The sequence below is a fragment of the Rhagoletis zephyria genome, unplaced genomic scaffold, assembly GCF_001687245.7.
Source record: "Rhagoletis zephyria isolate East Lansing unplaced genomic scaffold, Rhagoletis_zephyria_1.1 Rzeph_scaffold_11173, whole genome shotgun sequence".
Taxonomy (NCBI): Eukaryota; Metazoa; Arthropoda; class Insecta; order Diptera; family Tephritidae; genus Rhagoletis; species Rhagoletis zephyria.
In genome coordinates, this window is record NW_016168250.1 from 267 (window position 1) to 19,668 (window position 19,402).

The 19,402-nt window shown below is 36.0% G+C and overlaps 1 protein-coding gene across 1 annotated transcript; it reads right to left on the reverse strand.

The window, feature by feature from the left end:
- Nucleotides 1-503: 503 nt before the first annotated feature.
- On the reverse strand, nucleotides 504-9,990 carry LOC108376883 (sodium channel protein Nach-like). The gene is made up of 12 exons (XM_017633140.1): nucleotides 9,554-9,990; nucleotides 9,370-9,467; nucleotides 7,379-7,490; nucleotides 7,166-7,319; nucleotides 6,260-6,405; nucleotides 6,085-6,166; nucleotides 5,827-5,966; nucleotides 5,621-5,763; nucleotides 4,801-4,939; nucleotides 4,500-4,710; nucleotides 667-918; nucleotides 504-605 (listed from the first exon to the last, which is right to left on the reverse strand). The coding sequence occupies exons 1-12, from the start codon at nucleotides 9,709-9,711 to the stop codon at nucleotides 504-506; spliced, it is 1,737 nt and encodes a 578-aa protein (XP_017488629.1). The 5' UTR covers nucleotides 9,712-9,990.
- Between the last annotated feature and the right edge of the window lie 9,412 nt (nucleotides 9,991-19,402).

Here is a 19,402-nt window from a genome sequence, read left to right on the forward strand (position 1 = left end):
GAAGTGCTGTAATTTTTATATATTTTTAAATTAAAATATTGATTTGAGTATAAATAACATTATTGTTTCATTTTTCAAGTGCAACGTTTCTATAAATAACTTTATTTGTAGGTATTAAAAGTTGAATATGTATATCAATGACGTCCAAATAACCATGTCGACCTATTTAATAGCGATACACTTGTTATTTTTTTTTTACTTTTCTTATCTTAAAGATTGCTATTAATNTATTGTTTCATTTTTCAAGTGCAACGTTTCTATAAATAACTTTATTTGTAGGTATTAAAAGTTGAATATGTATATCAATGACGTCCAAATAACCATGTCGACCTATTTAATAGCGATACACTTGTTATTTTTTTTTTACTTTTCTTATCTTAAAGATTGCTATTAATTTTCAAAGTGATTTGGTATATGTATATGCACTATTAAATTTTTTTTTTTTGTTTTCTGATATCGTAATATCAATTGCAGCTTTTTATAATTTTTTTAACTTATTTAATTCATGGTAGATATTGTCCATATTGCCAGTCGCTGTTAGAACCCGTGTACTGCGGTATGATTTTCTTTGATTTGTAGAGTGATTTCGAATAACCGTTGTAGTCCTGATAGTTTTATTAATTAATTTATTATTTCATAAGGATCTACTTTCTTATAGAAACATACCTTATCGGCCTTACGTCGCCTATTAAGTTCCTTGTCATTTTGTGTGGCATTCATAATGAAGTTATTACGTTTATTCATGTTGATATTTTTTTCATTGAATTGTTTACTATTTAAGTTATTATGAGTTAGGGTGTCATCCTTATTCCCAACAGGTTTATAAGTTTTTGAAACATAAGGCTTAATACGTAGTGAGAGATCGATTGCGGGTGGCGGGCGACATTTGATTTCCTCCTCGATTTCATATAGTTCTTGCTGGAATTTACAAAAAATCATAAACATTTAAATTATTTAAATATGCAAATTGAAATGAAAAATGCATACCCGGCATAGGCTAGAGGTTAGTTTAGGTTGAAGCGGCTGATAGTGGCCACAACAGCACATCTGGATCCATACTTTTGGACCTCGAAACCTACTGAAACCAGCGTATGGAGTCTGCGAATCCAAATAGTTGCCGTTTTCCTACTTAAAATCAGGAACCGAAAACGCGTTTCGGTTTCGGTTTAGTTCTGCATTAGAACAAAATGTAATGTCAAGAACGTTCCCACATAAGAACCAAACGGAAACAAAATGAGAACAAAAGGTGAAAAATCGTTTCAGTGAGAACAATGATTGGTAGTTATAAGCCAGAGGAAAAGTGGATCATTTCAACTTCGACATCGTTTACCATTAGGGTAAACTGTCCATTTATGGAAAATTTTTTTAAATTTTATATGCAAGAAAAAGTTCGTGTCTTAAGTCTTTCGTTAACTTAATTTTCACAGTTATATCTTCCCGTTCTTTGTTGATTAATTTTAAAATTCAAACATTTCAAACTAATGGAACGCTATGAGAAATATGTTGTTTTCGCTTTCATTCTTCGTGAATAGTTCAGAGAAGATTTTTCCCTGTTTCGTTCTCTGTCAGAAAATTCGTGATGGTTCTTCGAGAGAAAGTTCCTTAGACTTTTGCTCCCGTTTTGTTCTCTTACAAATTTTCCCGAAAGTACTGTTCGAATTTTGTTCTCTTAAGAGCATTAAAACAGGGTTTTGTTCATATATAATTCTCGTTGAGAACGTTCTCGATAGTTTTGTTCTCACATTCGTTCTTGTGAAAACATTGCCGAAGGTTTTGTTCTCATTTCAATTTGGTTTTTAAGCGATCTTGGTGAACAAAACTACAAGAACGAAACTTAGTTTCGATCCTACTTTTTGTTCTCGGCCCCTGCTTAAAATACCGGATAGTGCTGGAATTTCTAGTTCTGGTTTTATTCAAATTGATTTGGGACCATTTTTTTCCACATTTTCTGTGGCGATCTGGATTGTAAAGAACAGCTAAAATAATGTTTCAAATAAGAGAACGCTGCTCCTTCATGGCCCCCTATTTATCTCAAAAGTTGACTTACGAAAAACCGAAAGAGAAATTTTAATTTATTCGTTAAAATTGGCAATTTCGAAAAGCTTGTATAAAAAACCGTAATTTACAGTTAGAACTGTGGATCTGGCCACATTGGCATAGAGCCCACAAATGCAGAGTAATGAAGTTCTTTACACTTTTTCTTGTTGCGGCTTGGCCACCAGACCTCTACCCCGTAGAGCAAAATAGGACTAACAACATGACATGCATGACGTTTGGGAACAGCCCCTAGCTGCCTCCAATTGCAGCCTTACAGTTGTAGAGAGCTGCCGTTGATTTCTTAACACGGTCTTGTATATTTTGTGCCCGTCTTAACTTTTTGTCTGGTACTAATCATTCCTAAGTATTCAATGGCCCTAGCCCTATTGCTGATTACAGGGAGGATTTCCATGTGAAAAGGAGCCATGTCAGTTTTTCTTTTCGTTCAACTTTTAAGAAATCTTAGTTAGTGCAGAGTTTGTGGACAATTTTCACTCACAACCACTTCAAGGACGTCAACAGGGAGAGAGAGAGAGGATTACATACTGCGTAGTTACCCTACTAACACATCTATTCAGCTTTGCTTCCCTCGAACGACTCTGCCGTTAGCTTATGAATTTACAGTTAGCTTATGAATTAGACTAGCTCTAAGTCGCTGTTCAGGTTCGTTAAGCCGTCGTAATTGCCATAGGCGTAATATTGTTGAAAGCACACTCGATGTCCAGGAAATCTATCAGTGTGTACTACTTTCTCATGAGGGATTTCTTAATGTGAGACCTGACTTTGTGCAACGCTGTTTCAGAGGACTTTCTTTCATATAGGCGTGCTGAGCTTATAACTTTGTTTGCGGTAGATTCCCTTATATAGGATTCAATATCCCGAGTTTGAATAAGCATATAATCATCGGTTTTAAATCTTTGGGATTAGTGTGAGAGGTTTTCCGAGCCTTATGAATACGACATATCCAGTTGAGTCGGTGAAACGCTCCTTGGACCAAGGGTTTTATATGGTTTGAAGGGCTCCATGGCCCAAATTAATTTTTCAGCTGTAACTAACTACCTCACTCTTTTCTATGAGTTCCTTATTCAGCGCCTGATCGGTGGCACCTACAGAGTGTGTGATAGGGATGGGTAGTGGAGGGTTGAAATTCGTTTTTTTCCGAATTTCGAACATTCCCCAGCCATTCGATTATTCGATTCGAAATTTGGTGGAGCAAATTCGATTCAATTCAAATTTTCCAAAAAATTTTTGAAGTGAAATTTCTTAAGGTCGTTAGAGGATTGATATATTCTAGAAAATTATTCTCCGGAAAATTTTACTAGGGGTCTTCTCAGGCAAAAGCTTCGTGCTACCAACGTAAAAGCCTCTAAAAATTTAAAATAAAAAATCAACAAAAAAAAATTAGTTTTTTACAAAAAATTTTTTAATTTGAGTTTGGATTAACAGTTCCTTCTTGGCACAGATTTTTTGTCTCAATGCATCAGATCGAAAAACATGTATTTTTTTACTTGCATCCCTAAGACAAATGGAGTGCCACACACAGTGATGGCAAATTTGGCTAGAAAGAAGAAAGTTGAAGGTTGATTTTTTGGAAATAAAGATGAAATTCGATTTTTTCTAGAAAAATTCGATTTTATGCGAATTTTAGCAACACAAAGTTCGATTTCAAAAATGCGCCATTTAGGAGCTAAAATTCGTTTAAAATTCGAATATCGAATTTACCCATCCCTAGTGTTTGCTTAGAAGAAGGTGCAGGCGTTCCTCAACAGTTTCCGTCCACCTCCTGTCGAAATCTGATAACCAGTAGGTAGTACATAATTATCAGCGATTGTGTTCCTAAAAAAGTGCAGTTACCGCTTGAGTCTGAAGCACTTCAGGAGTTTTTTTTCTCTAGAGATAAAAGAGAGATGGACCAATAGGATACTCTGAAGGAGAATAATCCTTTCTACACCTCAGTGGTCATCAGGGTAAAAATAAAAAAAGTGGAAAAAAATGTAGCCTGCCTGAGTCTTACTTGCGCTTAATCACATTGACGTGTTCTGGGAGTTGAGTTTTTAGGCTTAACGCAGCTCGGATTCTCTTCTTCTTGTTAAAGATTGTTCCGTAATGAAAACTAGTTGAAAACAATTATAAGATTCGCCAAAACGAAAAAGAAATGCACAAGAAATTTTTTTTTTAAATTTTAGTAAAATTAAAGGCATGCAATTTTATATCATTTTCAATTTAAGTACAATAAAGTGCAAGTTTGGGTTGATTTTTAAGAATAAAAAATTTAAATTTTAGGGGAAATTTTTTATAACGCTACGTCTACACGCTGTTTTGATATCAATTTTCCAGTTTTAAAGCACTGTGCGCCGCTTAGGCATGAAAGACAGAACAGATCTTTGCAATTCTACTGATTTTTGTATGTATATACATATGTACACATATTTGTACGTATGTATGTATGTATAAGTTCTTACCCTATTTTTGTAGACCATGCAGCAAGCGCGTAATGTAAAATAATAAATAATTTCCACACCCGATAGCAGCGAGAATCCAAGAAACAAACTGGCTATGCCGCCAAAGGAGACCAATAGATCAACCCAACCAAAGAGTACCTCACGCTTATAACGTATAATGGGCCAAGTAAGAAATTCCACTAAAACACCGTCATCGTCGTTCTTTTCCGTGCTGAAAAAAAATGTAGATAGAAAAGCGAGATTGAGAGATTGTTTGAAAAGCGTAGATTGTACAAAAGAAATTGTCCATACACACACACACCTCTTAATCAACTTCTCAATATTGAAAACGGTTTTTGAGCAACTTAATTCGCAATGCATACAGTTCTTTATACTTGTAATGTTAACTTTATACTTTTCCAAGCATGAAAAATGGGATACGCCGCACATGGGAGCATTTGCTAAAAAGAAAATGAGCGGTAATAATTTAGCTTTGAAATATATGCACATTAGGGTGGTCCACAAATTACATAGGAAAATCAACCTTTAGGAATTTTCACGCTACCACGCCCAGAACTGAAAAATTACGAAAATAAGGAGACCCGTATATTTTTATTTTGAAATCGGTTAATATATAACAGTGCCGCCTTGAAGTCTTACATGTATTTTATATAGGGGTAAAATAAATTCTTTCATAGAACTGCTATAAAACCTTTAAAATCAAATGTTTTTGATGGAATAAGTTTAGTTCCTCGCAGAGAACTTCAAACAATTAAATTATGATGCATATTTAACTTTAAAATTTTACTAACTTTTTTTTTAATGTTCGTATGAAAAAATAGTTAGTCAAATTTTGAAATTAAATATTCACTCTAATTTTATTTGTTTAAAAGCTCTGAGGGGAAATAAACGTATTCTATCAAAAAATATTTCATTTAATGGTTTTAGAGCAATTCTACGAAAAAATGTATTTCCCCAAACGATTAACCGACTTCAAAAAAAAATACTGTTCTTCTTATTTTTGATTTTCTTCTGTTTTGGGGTTGGAAGAAAAAATAACGTTGGACCACCCTAATGTACATACCTACATACATATGTACAAATGAATGTATTAATTAATTTATCTAACTCAAAAAACTTACGTATTGGCTTATAAAATGGTGGATTGCATTTACAGAGTTTGATTGCTCTTTTCATCCGACACTCTGTCATGCAGGATGAGAATGTGTAACCTTCTGGGAAGTACTGCAATTTGACCTCGTCATAAAATATGCACTTCCGTTGACTGCAATTTCAGTAGTAGTGTGTTTAATTGGAATTCACTTTATACATTTTTGCTTTTACGTACCCGATTGTAAGCTGTCTGGCATCATCTGTGGTGTAGGTATTCTTTTTAGAGATTCTTGCTTCCACCTTCTGATTATCTTCCCATTCGATTTGTGCATTAAAATCGCGACCAAAATATTCCTCATTTGAAAAAATAAAGACCTTGTCGAAAAAGAAAAAAAAAATAGGCGTGAGTTGTAAGTAAGTAAGAGATTTTTGACTAAAATAATAACCGTTAATAGACACACTAACTAATGTGCATAACGAAGTACATACTTACATTTGCGGTTCCATTCGGTATAAAGAACAAAGCCCATTTCTTATCCGTTTCATAGAGATCGTGCGGTGCAGCGCCACTGACACTAACAATGCGAGGTTTAATAAAAATATAAGACACACACATATAAACATATACATATTATTACGCACATACATATACTTTTGTTAATACCTACTCTTCTTTCGTCTCTGACTTGAAACGGCTATTAAAGGCAAAACACATCCCATGCTCAGTATAGACGGTATCAAAGTGGGTACAGCAGGGTATAGGTTCATCACGATACTTGCACTCGGTCAGAGTACTTTCACAGCTGACGCGAGCCTGGCGCGAGAGAAATTATATGAATGTATGGATACTATAGTATGACAATCCCCCGAAAATAAGTAAAGTGAAGCATGGGGGCAGACTTTTGTACTGAAAATCTGCGGTTTACTGCCGATTCTCAGTTAACTACGTACTGTGAATTTGGCCCTGAAAGATTAATAAAACAACTATTTTACAACTAAACAATGTGGAACGGAAACGCCTTTGTTTCGACGAGATTATTCACCTCAAGTTTCTCAAAAGCAGAACTTCCTCAGTGTAAGGTTATGGCTCTCAGTGTGGTGAGATTAGAAGGCTGTGCTCCATCATGACACTTCGAGACCACACACATCATCGGCGACGCGTTAAAAATATTGGGTACTGGGATGACATGCTTTGCCACACCCAGTACATTTCTTTGACCCTGCGCCGTTAAGGTCTCATTATGGCAACTTAACGTAACTTAGAGGTTGTCACTAAAAAATTCTATTAAATGGATGTTTGGACAACCGAAGTCTGTTTCATTTGGATTTTCTAAAGTTCTAGGTTACGTTAAGTTGCCATAATCAGGCTTTTAGACTGCTTGCGTCTACTTTTCAATATTGAATAATTCATCAAGGATATTCTAACACTCTCTTGTTTTCGGACGCATTCTTAAGTTCACATTAAAATCATTTCATTTTCCTTTAGAAATTAAGCCCCGTTCACATACATACCTATGTACATACATATGTATGTGATTCTCTATATATATATATATATATACAAAGTTATGCACCTTAAATGCTGCTTCTCTCAAATTCATTTCCTTTAATACATTTTCTGGGATCGCCTGCGCCAGTGCATTAGCTTCATTGATGTTATCAAAGTTTAAAGAGGTCAAAAGCTCTAAAAACGGTGCGATCATGGTGGCTGTTGGATGGTCATAATTCCTGTAAAAAGAAATGGCAAATGAAAACTTAATTGAAATGGACTTCAACTTTCTACTTACGATAGTGTTCTGTACGCAAAATCATAGGCCTTGTCGTGATCAAAAGGTATTTCCGGACAAACAATAGTGGTGGGGAAAACAACATTTTGGTTATGGAAATCGGTGTCTAAGCCTAAGTTAAAAAATAATAAGAGATTCTTGTGAGTAAACATTTATATGCGTATGAAGAGCAATTATAAAAATTTGTATATTTGTTATGATGAAAATTTTAATATTTTGTGGTAATGTACACAATTATACGTCACCAACATATCGCACACCGTCTTCAAAAGAGTCACAACTCAAAATAATTACGGTTGTCAGAAAATGAGAAAAACTATTTCTTAGCACATGGTAACCATATAATAATTTAATAAATTATAAAAAAAAATTTGCTCCAGCTTTTGCTGAAAGCTAAATAAAAGCGCTGCGTACATTTTTAGCGCATAATCTCAAAAATGCCAAATTTTGAGTTGTGACTCTTTTGAAGAAGGTGTGCGATATGGACATGTTATTTCTATTCGTTTCTTTATAATTTAATTTTAATTATTTATTTTTATAAATATATAGTTGATTCGTAAAAAAAAAAAACAGTTAAATCGAAGGTTTAAACTCTGTGCAATATTTATACAAAAACAATTCAACAAAAAAGTTCGAGGTTTTTAATTAGATTTGTTAGAAATATTATGAGTAGGCAGTTTTTACATCCATTAAATTTTATTGCAATAAAGGGCAAGTTTTAAATATGGAGCTAGAACTTTTTTTGTTAACTACAAATTCAATATAATTTTAAATTTAATAAAAATTGTTTAACATAACTTTATTTATAATTTTTTAAAACTTTAAAAATATGTATATGTCTAAGGAGGAAAAAACATGTATTGTATAAAAAGACTTAAGCTACACTTTTTTTAAGTTTTTGCTTTTTAGATATTTTTGATTTAAAATTTTTTTAACGTTTCAATGTATATTTTTCTTTATAGCACTAAATATCACCATTAAATTAAACCCGCGAAATCCGGAAAGTAGTGAAATTTAGAATTTTGCACAACTTCAAAAAAAAATAAAAAATTTCTGAGGCAGAACTTCGTTATATGATAAAAAAAGTTCTGACCAAAATTCATCCAAATCAAACATGGTCGCTCATAACCATTGGTTAATTTAACATGGATTAATCGACAAGGCAATTTCGAAAATATTATTATTTTGTTTTTTTATTTTTTAGTCGAACGTAGTGGTCTTCTTTTCAGATTATTCGCCATATTTTTAGAATTTATAGCCGGATCTTAAAGTATGATATTTTGATATTTTGGTCTTGAGGAGACAATTAAATATGTTTCTAAGTTCATTGATTTCAAGTAATTGCCCACCAGATCTCAGTTCCTACCACCCACCCTAACGTAACGCGCCAGAAAATTTACGAATCATTAAACTTTTGCTAAGGAAGTATTTCGATTCGAAACCACCCCTTTTTTTGTTTTGCCGAACGTAGCGGTAAAATTTTGTGATTTTTTGCATTTACAGTCGATGTGTTTGTCTTTAGGAGATATTTTTTTCATTGACCACGAGTACCACCTTCTAGTACTTACCTATCAGATCTCAGTTCTTATCACTTTAATGCCAGTACATTAAAGCTCTCCAAGAATCATTTAACTTTTGCAGGGCAAGTATTTTGATTATTCTAGTACAACTATAAAAAAAAATTGTTGAATATAGGTGTCGGCGAAAAGTGTAAAAAGGCGACTCCTAGGATCAGCCAAAAAATATGAAATTTTTTTCGAAATTTTCTTGCAAAAATACGTTAGACTCAGGATTGTACGGCGCAGTATTCATTGTGCAACTTTTACAACTTAGCTCTTCTATCACTACACATTTTCAGAAGAAAAAATTATTTTAATGGTTTTCAGAGATTAATATCTATTTCACTTTTCCATCAAGTTCAGTACCATAACTGATTTTGACCATCTGCATACCTATTTATTTACATATGCTTTTTTAATTTTTGTACTCACCCGTAATGGTGGGATTTGTCTGAAACTTCTCCCATAAACTCATAATAATCACTAAAGCAGTCACAGCTCCAATTGATGTAAAGCAAAACCACATAAATCTAAAAAGAAAAACGATTTATGCCTTCCTTTTTAGATCACCTACTCGCCATCAATCTTTTAGTGAATTTAATAAACATTCACCTACTTTTCACCCACCGGACGTCCGGACTCGGCTATGTAACGTACACCATGTAAGGTGGAATTTTGAAAAAATTCTTTGGTTTGAAAAATTAAACTACGTCGAAAGATTATCAACGTTTCGGCAAACTTTCTCGCCCATTCTCTTACGTTCTTTTTCGACATTTTCGTTTTAGAATTGCCATTCGCATAATTCACTTACGAATATACGTACATATGTACATATATACTCCTATGTCAGTATGTAGTTAGTGCATGTCGTTCTCAAAGAAAGTGCATTGTAGTCAAGAATAATTGCCAAAATTTCCGTATAAACTCCATCGAAATCGGTCACTGCTGTGCCTACTGCCACTGTCCGTTTGTCAACATTCGTTTTAGGTTGAACGCGTCAAGCTTATCCTCTTTGAGCGAACGAACGGTAGGTAGCTCTAGTGTCCTGCTGTACCTACAAATCACAACTGACCATATCACAGGTCGTGACTAATTGCGTATGCAGTGACAATCGTTACGACATATTCAGATTTGGAGTGATGGCGAGCAGTGTATGTATGTAGTAGCATTGCAGTTGTCTGCTAGGCCGAATGAGTTGAGTGAAGTCATTAAAGGACAATGGAGATAAAAGCAAATCAATGTAGACCGTTCAGGCGACACGCACGAAATGCCATTTGACAATGGCCCTGTGGATTTTATCTTGATTTTTTTTTTTTTTGGGGAGGGGGTGGAGGTGCATTTATTGCTCAACTTTTTATCTATGTCATATTTTTATGAGCAGCAAACGAACCGATGTACATGCATGCATATAAATATATAACCGCACTCGTGCACCTGTATCATGCTTTTTTAAATATTCTTTTGTTTTTAATCTGGGTTTGTTTCAAAAATGATTTTATGAGTCTATTTATGCGTTGTATTTCCCCAAAGGCCAAAGTCGAGAATTGAAGAATGTGCTCAGAACAGTGTGAGCTAATTTTTTTTTTTTTAAAGGCAGCAAATGAACGATTGATCAGCTTCAGCATTCTGAACATCACATCCAAGGATAAAACGAGTTCTTTGAAAGGCTAGAGCAAAGACTTGTCTTCTTACGTAGACACTTTCGTTAATTTAGAAAAACTAAGGCTCTTGAAAAGTAGGCCCTCCTCTAGGTTTTTTGCAAGAGCGAATTAGTTTTTAGTAGAAATGGCGGTTATATTTTCTAAATGTGGCATCGCAAATGACTGGGTCCCACTGTGGCTAGTTTTTCAGTTCATTTCAGTCTGTTTTCTTTACTTGTTGGTCAATAGAGTTGCCAGGGGTTTGTAGGGGTTCCAAATTCTACTCGCCTTACATGGTTTTTCTAATTTTAGTTAAGCACTCAATGAAGCGTAGAAATAAAAGGGAGAGGACTATTGGCTGAGTTTGTTTGAATAAGCAGGTGATGGGGAGGTTGGTGCCGTGATGGGAGCATTTACAAGCAATAGGCTCTGAAGGTTGTGATGGACTTTCTGTAAATTTATCTTATTTATATATCTGTTTATGGTTAGTCGGTATGTCGTTGAATATGTTTGTTCAGCAATTAATTATGCTTCCTGATTGGGTGCATTGGGGTCTCGTTGTGAAGGTGGTGTTCAGAAGATATCAGAAGCAGGCCCCCCTCTAGGTATCCAATTGCTGTACGGAGTGCGGTGTTCAGAGAAGTCTGCTCCTTCATCCACTGCATCCTACTTGTCCCCGGTGAGCCACAACATAATTTAGAACCGATCAACAAATTGCTTTGTACGTTGCCAACAACGTTTCTCTGTCTTTGCCTCAAGTGCTGTCGGTGTGCGATTTGAGGACCTTGTTGCGGTCTTACTTGGTAGCAAGAAGTCAAAATCATCGCCTAAAATATTAGAGTTATTATTGAAATTAATGTTCCGTCGACGTCGATGCCTAATTTCAGCTTGGCCACCTTAGACCAGGTAGTAAAGAGGACCGCTATTGATATCGTAGGAGAGAAGGTTGCCTCCGTGCAGAGAAGAAGCGATAAAGATCGGTGAGATAGCCGTTTAACTTTGAACACTGGTATAAATTCCATTTCCGGACGCCAATATCGAGGAATCATCAGTCTGGGAGCTATGCGAAACTCCCTCTGGTAGCTAAGGAAGCTTCAAACAGGGTTTCCGCATTTCGATCTCGAAACATTACTGACGACTGTCAGCCACTCAGCTAATTCGCCGATCACCGTTTTAGTTTCCTGTAGTAGAGACATGGAAGACATCGAAGCATGACAAACGCAGTCAAACACCTTTCACAGGACCTGCGCCCAACTGGACTATGTCGCAGTATGTCGCTGGTGCGGTTTTGGCTAATGCCGCGAATTACCTGGGCGTTAATAGACTTAAGTGCTGCGGGGTACTGTTCACCTTACGAATGCTATGTTTATGCTTCACTGGGGTCAGATGAGACGTATAGTACAGGAGTAGAAAGGCCGCGAGTGTCTTAACTATTGGGGAAAGAAAAGTTATCGGGCGACGTCTTCTACTCCTTGTTGGCTTATTTCCCCGACTTTAATAGTGGGATCACATTCCCTAATTTCCACTATGCGCAATGTTGTTGGCAGTTTGCGCAGCTTTCTGGTCGCTGTAGTATGCAAAGACACATTGCCGCCTCAAATAGCTCGCGTATCGCTTCGGGTCCCACGAGCACTGAATGCTAACTAATTTCCTTTAGTTGGAGACACGAATGTATTAAAGAAAACAGTGTTCAGGCGTAAGAGCGTACCTACTCCCTATAGCGTTAAACTCATTCTAGTCTCAAAACCAACGTTGAGCATATTCTATATTCACACGTACAAATAAACTACCCAAGCAAAGCAACGAACCAAGCCATTCCAAAAATCATTTCAACTCATTGTCATATTTTACGGATCATTTAGTCTGTTCTAGAATTTCATTAAATTCATATTTTTGCACATCTTTGAAATGCTAGTCCGCTAAGATCCCATACACATACTGTAACGGTCTTTTGTTGCATTTGATTTTCCTTTTAAAACCATAAAAATCGCAAAAAAAGCTGCAAAAAGTCATGAAATTCTGCGAGTAACTCTCGGCACTTCTGCTTTTTAAAATTTTTTATTACACTTTTCACTGAAACCTAATGGAGAATCTCAGCAATAACAACAACAGCAGCAACATACTTGATGTTCGCTTAGAAATTACCTCATTCCCAGCCAGGATAACACAAATAACAAAGACTTTATATAACACACTTTTATTTATTTATGTAAGTGCATACAAACGCATACTCATATATATAAATATATGTATATGTATGTGCATATGTACATACATTACATGCATACACAAGGCAATGACGAGCAAGAAATATCCGCCACACAAACGTCGCGGTGCAATGCAACATGGCGAATTTTATGTGGCCTGACTGACTGGTGACTGCATGAATTCCAAGCTAACAGGCTGCTGTCGGCCGCCTGGCCATTATTGGCGTTGTCACTGCAGCGCCATTGTTCCCAAGATGGCAATAGATGTTGGAGGAGTTGAAGCCGTTTGGCAGCAATATGTGTGTAAGTACGTATTTATGTACATATGTACGAGTGTACGTAGTACATACATAGTCACAGAAGCGAGCTTGAGCAACAGTGCAGCAAATCTACAAATCCAATACGGCACATCGCGTGCATGTCCTTCAAACACACACACACACCCACCTACACCCGCATAAGCTTACATGCATATGAAAATATCTCTGCAGGGAAAACACGAACTAGTACTAGTTCTTTATCGTCCAAAACGAATCAGGCCGATAGTAACTACATAGATTCACACTAGTCCAAAAAAAGCGAAATGTGATAATTTTACAAAACTACATATTTAATTTTACTTTTTAAAACTAAATATCGCTAGCTTAGAGTGAAATGTTAATAATTAAAGTTTTTTCTAAAAAATATATTTTGATGCAAAAAGCAAAAACAATTCAAAATGCATCGTTTTCTAAAAAAATCTACATACTTTATTTCTAAACTTCAACTTTTACCATCCTCGTGAATTAGTTAGCAATCACGTTCTGATGATGTTTCTTCTGCGTCCGCTTTCATTTCTAATATCAACTGCCGTATTGCCATTGCCACAGCCAGGCTGTCGTAGTCATTACAAACTGGGAATGCTGTTCGATAATTTTGTGTCGCTTGTTCCATTCTTGCAAGATTTTTTTATTTTTTTTTAATACAGCCCATAAATCCATGTTAGATGTTTCCTCGATAATTTTTTCTGCAACAGATGAACCACAATATTTCCCCCACAGATTTCTTTTGTTGCAAGCTCGATTGGTTCGAAAATAATTAAAGATCCTTTGGAACTTCCATGTCGAATGCTGAAATCATCTTTTGTGAGCTGGTGTTAAATATATTTATATTATTAACTATTTTGCGGAGAAACGAACCAGGTCATAATGGCCTTTACCTTATCCAAAATAGTTTTCAACGCAGAACTAGAGTCGATGGTGTTTTGTTTTTTCGAATGCTTAATTTACTGCTTTAATTTTGTTGTTGCTTCCATCTGTTACCACTGCCACGTACAAATCTCTGATAGAATACATTTCCCTACAGGGATGGCTCCATATATACAGTGGTCCACAAAATAATAGGAGTGCGTTATTTTGGTCAGTTTTTGCTATTTGTCTTTTGTTTATTTAATGTTTATTATTTTTATACAAAAGTCAAGCTGGGTATACAACAAACAACGCATAAATTCAGATTTCAACCTTTGTACAAAAATTATTAAAATTCTGTAAATTTTCACCAAAATATAAAACTTTTTAATCAGAATCTTCAGAGAAAATTCTGGTATGCAGTTTTATAGCCCATTCAATTTTAAAAAATTCCGTTGATTTTTGGCAATTTTTTTTTGCTGGCACTGTCCCCATATAAAAGAAAATTGTCGAACATACTTTGTATGGAAAAAACGTGAAACACCTTCAACCGAAAAAATTCTCAAAAATCAACGGAATTTTTTAGCAGCTTGAAACTTGCACTTCTTCAGACTAGAATTGAATGGGCTACAAAACTGCATACCAACATATTTTCTAAAGATTCTGGTTAAATAGTTTGAAATTTTGGTGAAAATTTGCAGAATTTTTATAATTTTTGTACAAACTTGAAAATGTAAATTTATATGGTGTTTGTTGTATTACCAGCTAGGCTTTTACAAAAAAATACGAAACATTAAATAAACTAAAGACAAATAGCCAAAACAGGTTAAAATATCCCACTCCTATTATTTTGTGGACAACTGTATATATATATGTACATTAGGGTGTTCCAAAAATGCACATGGCAAAGTAAAGTTGGAATTTTAATGCTCTCACCCCCTAGGATTGTTCTATATCGAAAAACATACCCCAGTTTTTTTTTATTTCGAAATCAAAAAATATTTAGTGTTCGCTCAAAGCGATCAAAGTTCTCCATGTATTTTATATGGGGAAAAACAAGTTTTTCTGGAGATGGTATAGGATTCTTGAAAGTAAATATATTTCGATCGGAAAACTCGGTTTCTCTTCAGAAGACTTCAGCGAAAAGTACCTAATTGTTTATTTTATCATTTCTTTGTATTAACGATTTTTGAGGAACCTGTAAAAAGTAGTAAGCAGATAAGTAGATTGGTTTTTTAATTCTAGTAAAACAAGTGCAAGTTTTAAGCGGCTAAAAAATTGCGTTGATTTTTAATGATTTTTTATTGTTGACGGCTTTTTGCATTATTTACCATATAAAAGTGAATTTCTTGTAGAATAAAATGGCCAAGACCATTTGAAACCAAAATTAAAAAAATTAACGCTATATTTTATAATTGAACTGTTATATCCGTCGGTAAAAAAAAAATCATTTACAATAAACGCGGGATTTTTTTTAAACGATTGGAAAAGTATCACATTTTAAAAAGAAGTGTCCTACAAAATTCATCGAAAAACTTTTCACTTTTGATCCACTTGGATCAAAACGGTCACACTGATACCAATATACACAATGCGCACATCTATATAAGTAATATAAAAAAAGGCATGCAGAGCGGAATAGATCTTATCTGGTGAATTAAGGACTGTTTGGAAGGTAATGCCGCTGGGGGACAATTTCCACTTTCTAGGACCACGCCCTTTTAAATTCACCAGCTGTTTGCAAGCAAAGGATATTTATTGCGAACCAGTTGTGGGTCCTAATTCACGAGAAGCGCACTAGTTGAGAACTTGAAATTTTACCCACAGGGTACTCCCATTCGCATACGAGAACGCTTGAAGTAATTGTGTGTAACATGCAAAATAGCGGATGAACCGATGATGGCGAGAGAAACGAGGATTTTAGAGTGGTATAGGCGGAGGGGCAGGCGGGTGATGAGCTCATAAAAATGTTCATAATTGGAGTAACAGCAACAACGACAGAGACATCAATGCTGCAGTAGCTGCAATAGTAGCAAGAAAATGGTGGAAGACTTTAGTATTTTAAATTTGAAAACACAAACATCAACTTACACACACAAACGTACGTATGCACATCTACTAACGATCGCACTTACATACATATATGTATCCCTACATACGCAAAAAAGGTACATCTATATTTCTACATACATACATACGCATACAAAAAGGACCTCTAAAGGAGGGTGAGGAGTCCTTTAAGACGCAGACGATGACGATGACGATGACGACGATGACAAAAACGCCGGTTTCGTGGTCTTTTGAGAATATGTAGGTACGTACGTACACGTCAAATGACCCTCTGCTTGCGGAAGGAGGAGTGTCTTAAAATGGGCGGTTACATTGCCAAAGCAGCATTTGTGCGGCAAGCAAACATTTGCACACAAACAAAAAAAAACTTTGTACACACATTTATAAATTTTTTTTACATAAATATGCGTATACTCGTACATACATTCATACATACATATACATTGCATAGTGTGTTTGTAAATATAAGTACCTTACAATGGCTGTTTGCTCGCGACGTTGTTTTTGATGGCGCTACTGTGCATTTGCATAAAAACGTCAAAAGGATGATGAGCCTTGAAATGCTTTTGCGGCGAGTTATTTTTTATTTTTTTAATTTATTTGCCGCTACATAATTAAAAACGTAAAATAAACGCATGGGATAAAAATAAAAGATAATAATAAATAAATAGACGCAACTGCATGAGCAAATGCAGCAAAATGTCAGTTTAAATTAAATTTATGCTCATTGCATTTTTTTGCAGCATTGCACTGCGCTGCGCTGCACTCACTTACGGATGTCAAATATTATTGCTCACGTGACATTGACTAGTGTCGGCGCGTTCGGTGTTGTTGGTGTACTGTTGCATGGTCAATGTCCAGATTTTTAATGCCCAACGCCAGCTGTTGAACGCGGCAGTGCAGCACATCACATCACAGCGCAATGGCGCCAGAGGCCAAGGGCTGGCTGGCTGGCTGGCGTTGGCACTGCACCAAATGGGCCACACGTTTTTGCCGGTTAGAAAATGTGTGATTGCCAGTGGGTGGATCAAAGAGACGTGGTAGAAAATATTTGTTAATTTTTTTGGTGGCTTTAAATAAATTTCTCTTGATAACACTTCTGAAGGACATTTAACCGCTTAACTGCCATTTTTGTTCAACTTCTGGGAATAAGGGTCAAAAAGGCCCATTATGTATGGAGTTAATTAAAATGTTAGACGAAACAATTGCTCGGTGGATTCCACTCTAGGTTTCTGAAAACGAAAATTATGATTAATATAAATTTCCACATTATTCCTTTGTATACCCCGAATAGATTTATTACGACTGTCCTCAATTTCGGACAAAAACCTATGGCTCAATAATGCTTAATGGAAGGACTTTCCTGTATTTATGAAAATTTGCCATTTTTGATGATGCGAATGGAAAGTTCTATCTCAAAATAATTCAACAATAAAATGGAACGATTTTCGGCAGAGACGGGAGCACTTTTCAAAGCTTTTGAATAGCAAGAACGATGGCACGCTTGATGCAGAAGAATTCAGACCAATGTATAGGGACGAAGCTCAAGACGACGTTAGAGCAGCAAGAATGTGCCTCAAAATCCATAAGGCCACCGGAGCCGCCGGCATACCAGCTGAGCTGTTCAAAGTCGGCAGCGAAGGGCCGCTGACACGCATGTACCAACAGTTAAGCTCGATTTGGTCTGATGACTACATGCTCGTATTTTGCACTCTCAACTGCCATAATAAGGAGAAATTTCCTGTTATTTGAGCTAATAACCGCGGGGTTAGAGCTTTCCTAATTTGCATTGGGGCCCAACATAAACAAACTGATTTCCAGTGTGGCTTTGGCAACATCCACGGTACGACAGCTGTGACAAAGTTCTTGCGGACTGTAATGGGGTAATTAGCTACGACTCTTATTTACTACATATATCGCAATAATAGTCCTCAAGAAAATGAAGCAAGAAACGGAGGAGATAGGAAAGGTCTTGAGCGATGAATGGTTAATAGAGTAGGTGGAGTATCCCGAATCTGCATTTGTGGTAGGGATGTCAGTGGCAAATACATCGATGTTATTCCTCGCATCGATGCATCGAAACTTACATCGATATTTGTCGATGCATCGGAGGGCGTACATCGCATAGAGTTTTCCTACACTATGGAAATAAAACATTAAAAACCTTTTTCGGTATGTACTAGTTTTATAGCTCATAAAATTTTAGTATAACCAAGCGCAAGTCAGCCAAAGAAAAAATATTAAAAATTAAAGCACTTGAAACTTGCACTTTATTATACTAACATTTTATGAGCTATAAAACTGCATCTTGCTCTCTATGAACTTTAGACAAAGCGATGTTCGGCCATTCGATGTACTTGAGATGTCAGTTTACAGAAAACATCGATGCATCGACGCCTCGAGTAGCAAATTTTCTATGCATCGAAGCAAAACATCGATAGAGACGAACACTGATAGTACAGTCATAGCCGAAGCCAAGGGACACCACCGATTCTAAGGCTGGTTCAGGGTATTTATACTAACCTACACCACTACAAAACGGCCTCGGCCGCCTTCACTCTTCGCGTAAGCGAAAACGCTGAGGATATAATTCTAGCCCAAGAGCCTGGGTTTATTAGAAAGAAGGTTTGAGATGTTATTAAATATACATATTCGACCCTATTCTGGTTGTCGATGTCGACGTTGTTGTAACGTCTTTCCTAAAAAATACTGTGGTCAGCGTAGGTGGATTTGGACTTACAGCGGCTATTTTTTAGGCCGATTTACTATTATTTTCTATCCTCTCAATTTAGTGACGAAGAAACTGTGAGCTTCAGCGTCCAACTTGCGCCGAACACTGTCGGGCTGGTAATGAGCTACATTGCGCTCGACATCCCAGTTTTTCTACCCAACTAACTGCATGAAGCGGTAAAGGAGACAAACAGAAAGAACTTTCCAGCCATAATAGGAGCTGATTCTAATAGTCACCATGAACTATGGGTCTCAAACAACCAAAATTCCCGAAACGAGTTGTTACATGATTTTATTTTGACGAATAAGTATAAATAAAAGCCGTGGGAACAACCCCACATTTTTGATATCAGGAGCTGTGTCAAGAAGGCATTCGTAGGTTTCCAGCTTGGTGCTGTCCTTATCTGACTGCTTGGCTTTTCTAGCACAGTCGAAAGTCGATAAAAACATCCAGAATTTCGTTCCTTTTTTGCCTAGGTTATTTGGAGCAAATTCGAGAAATCCGTAAAATAGTGGAGAACTTGTCTAGTTTTTAACCGACATCAAAAAAAGGTGAAAGGTTATCAATTCATCGGATTTTTTTTCATTGGATCATGAAAAAATTAACTTCTTCTTCTTCTTCTTAATTGGCGCTGTAACCGCCTAAGCGATT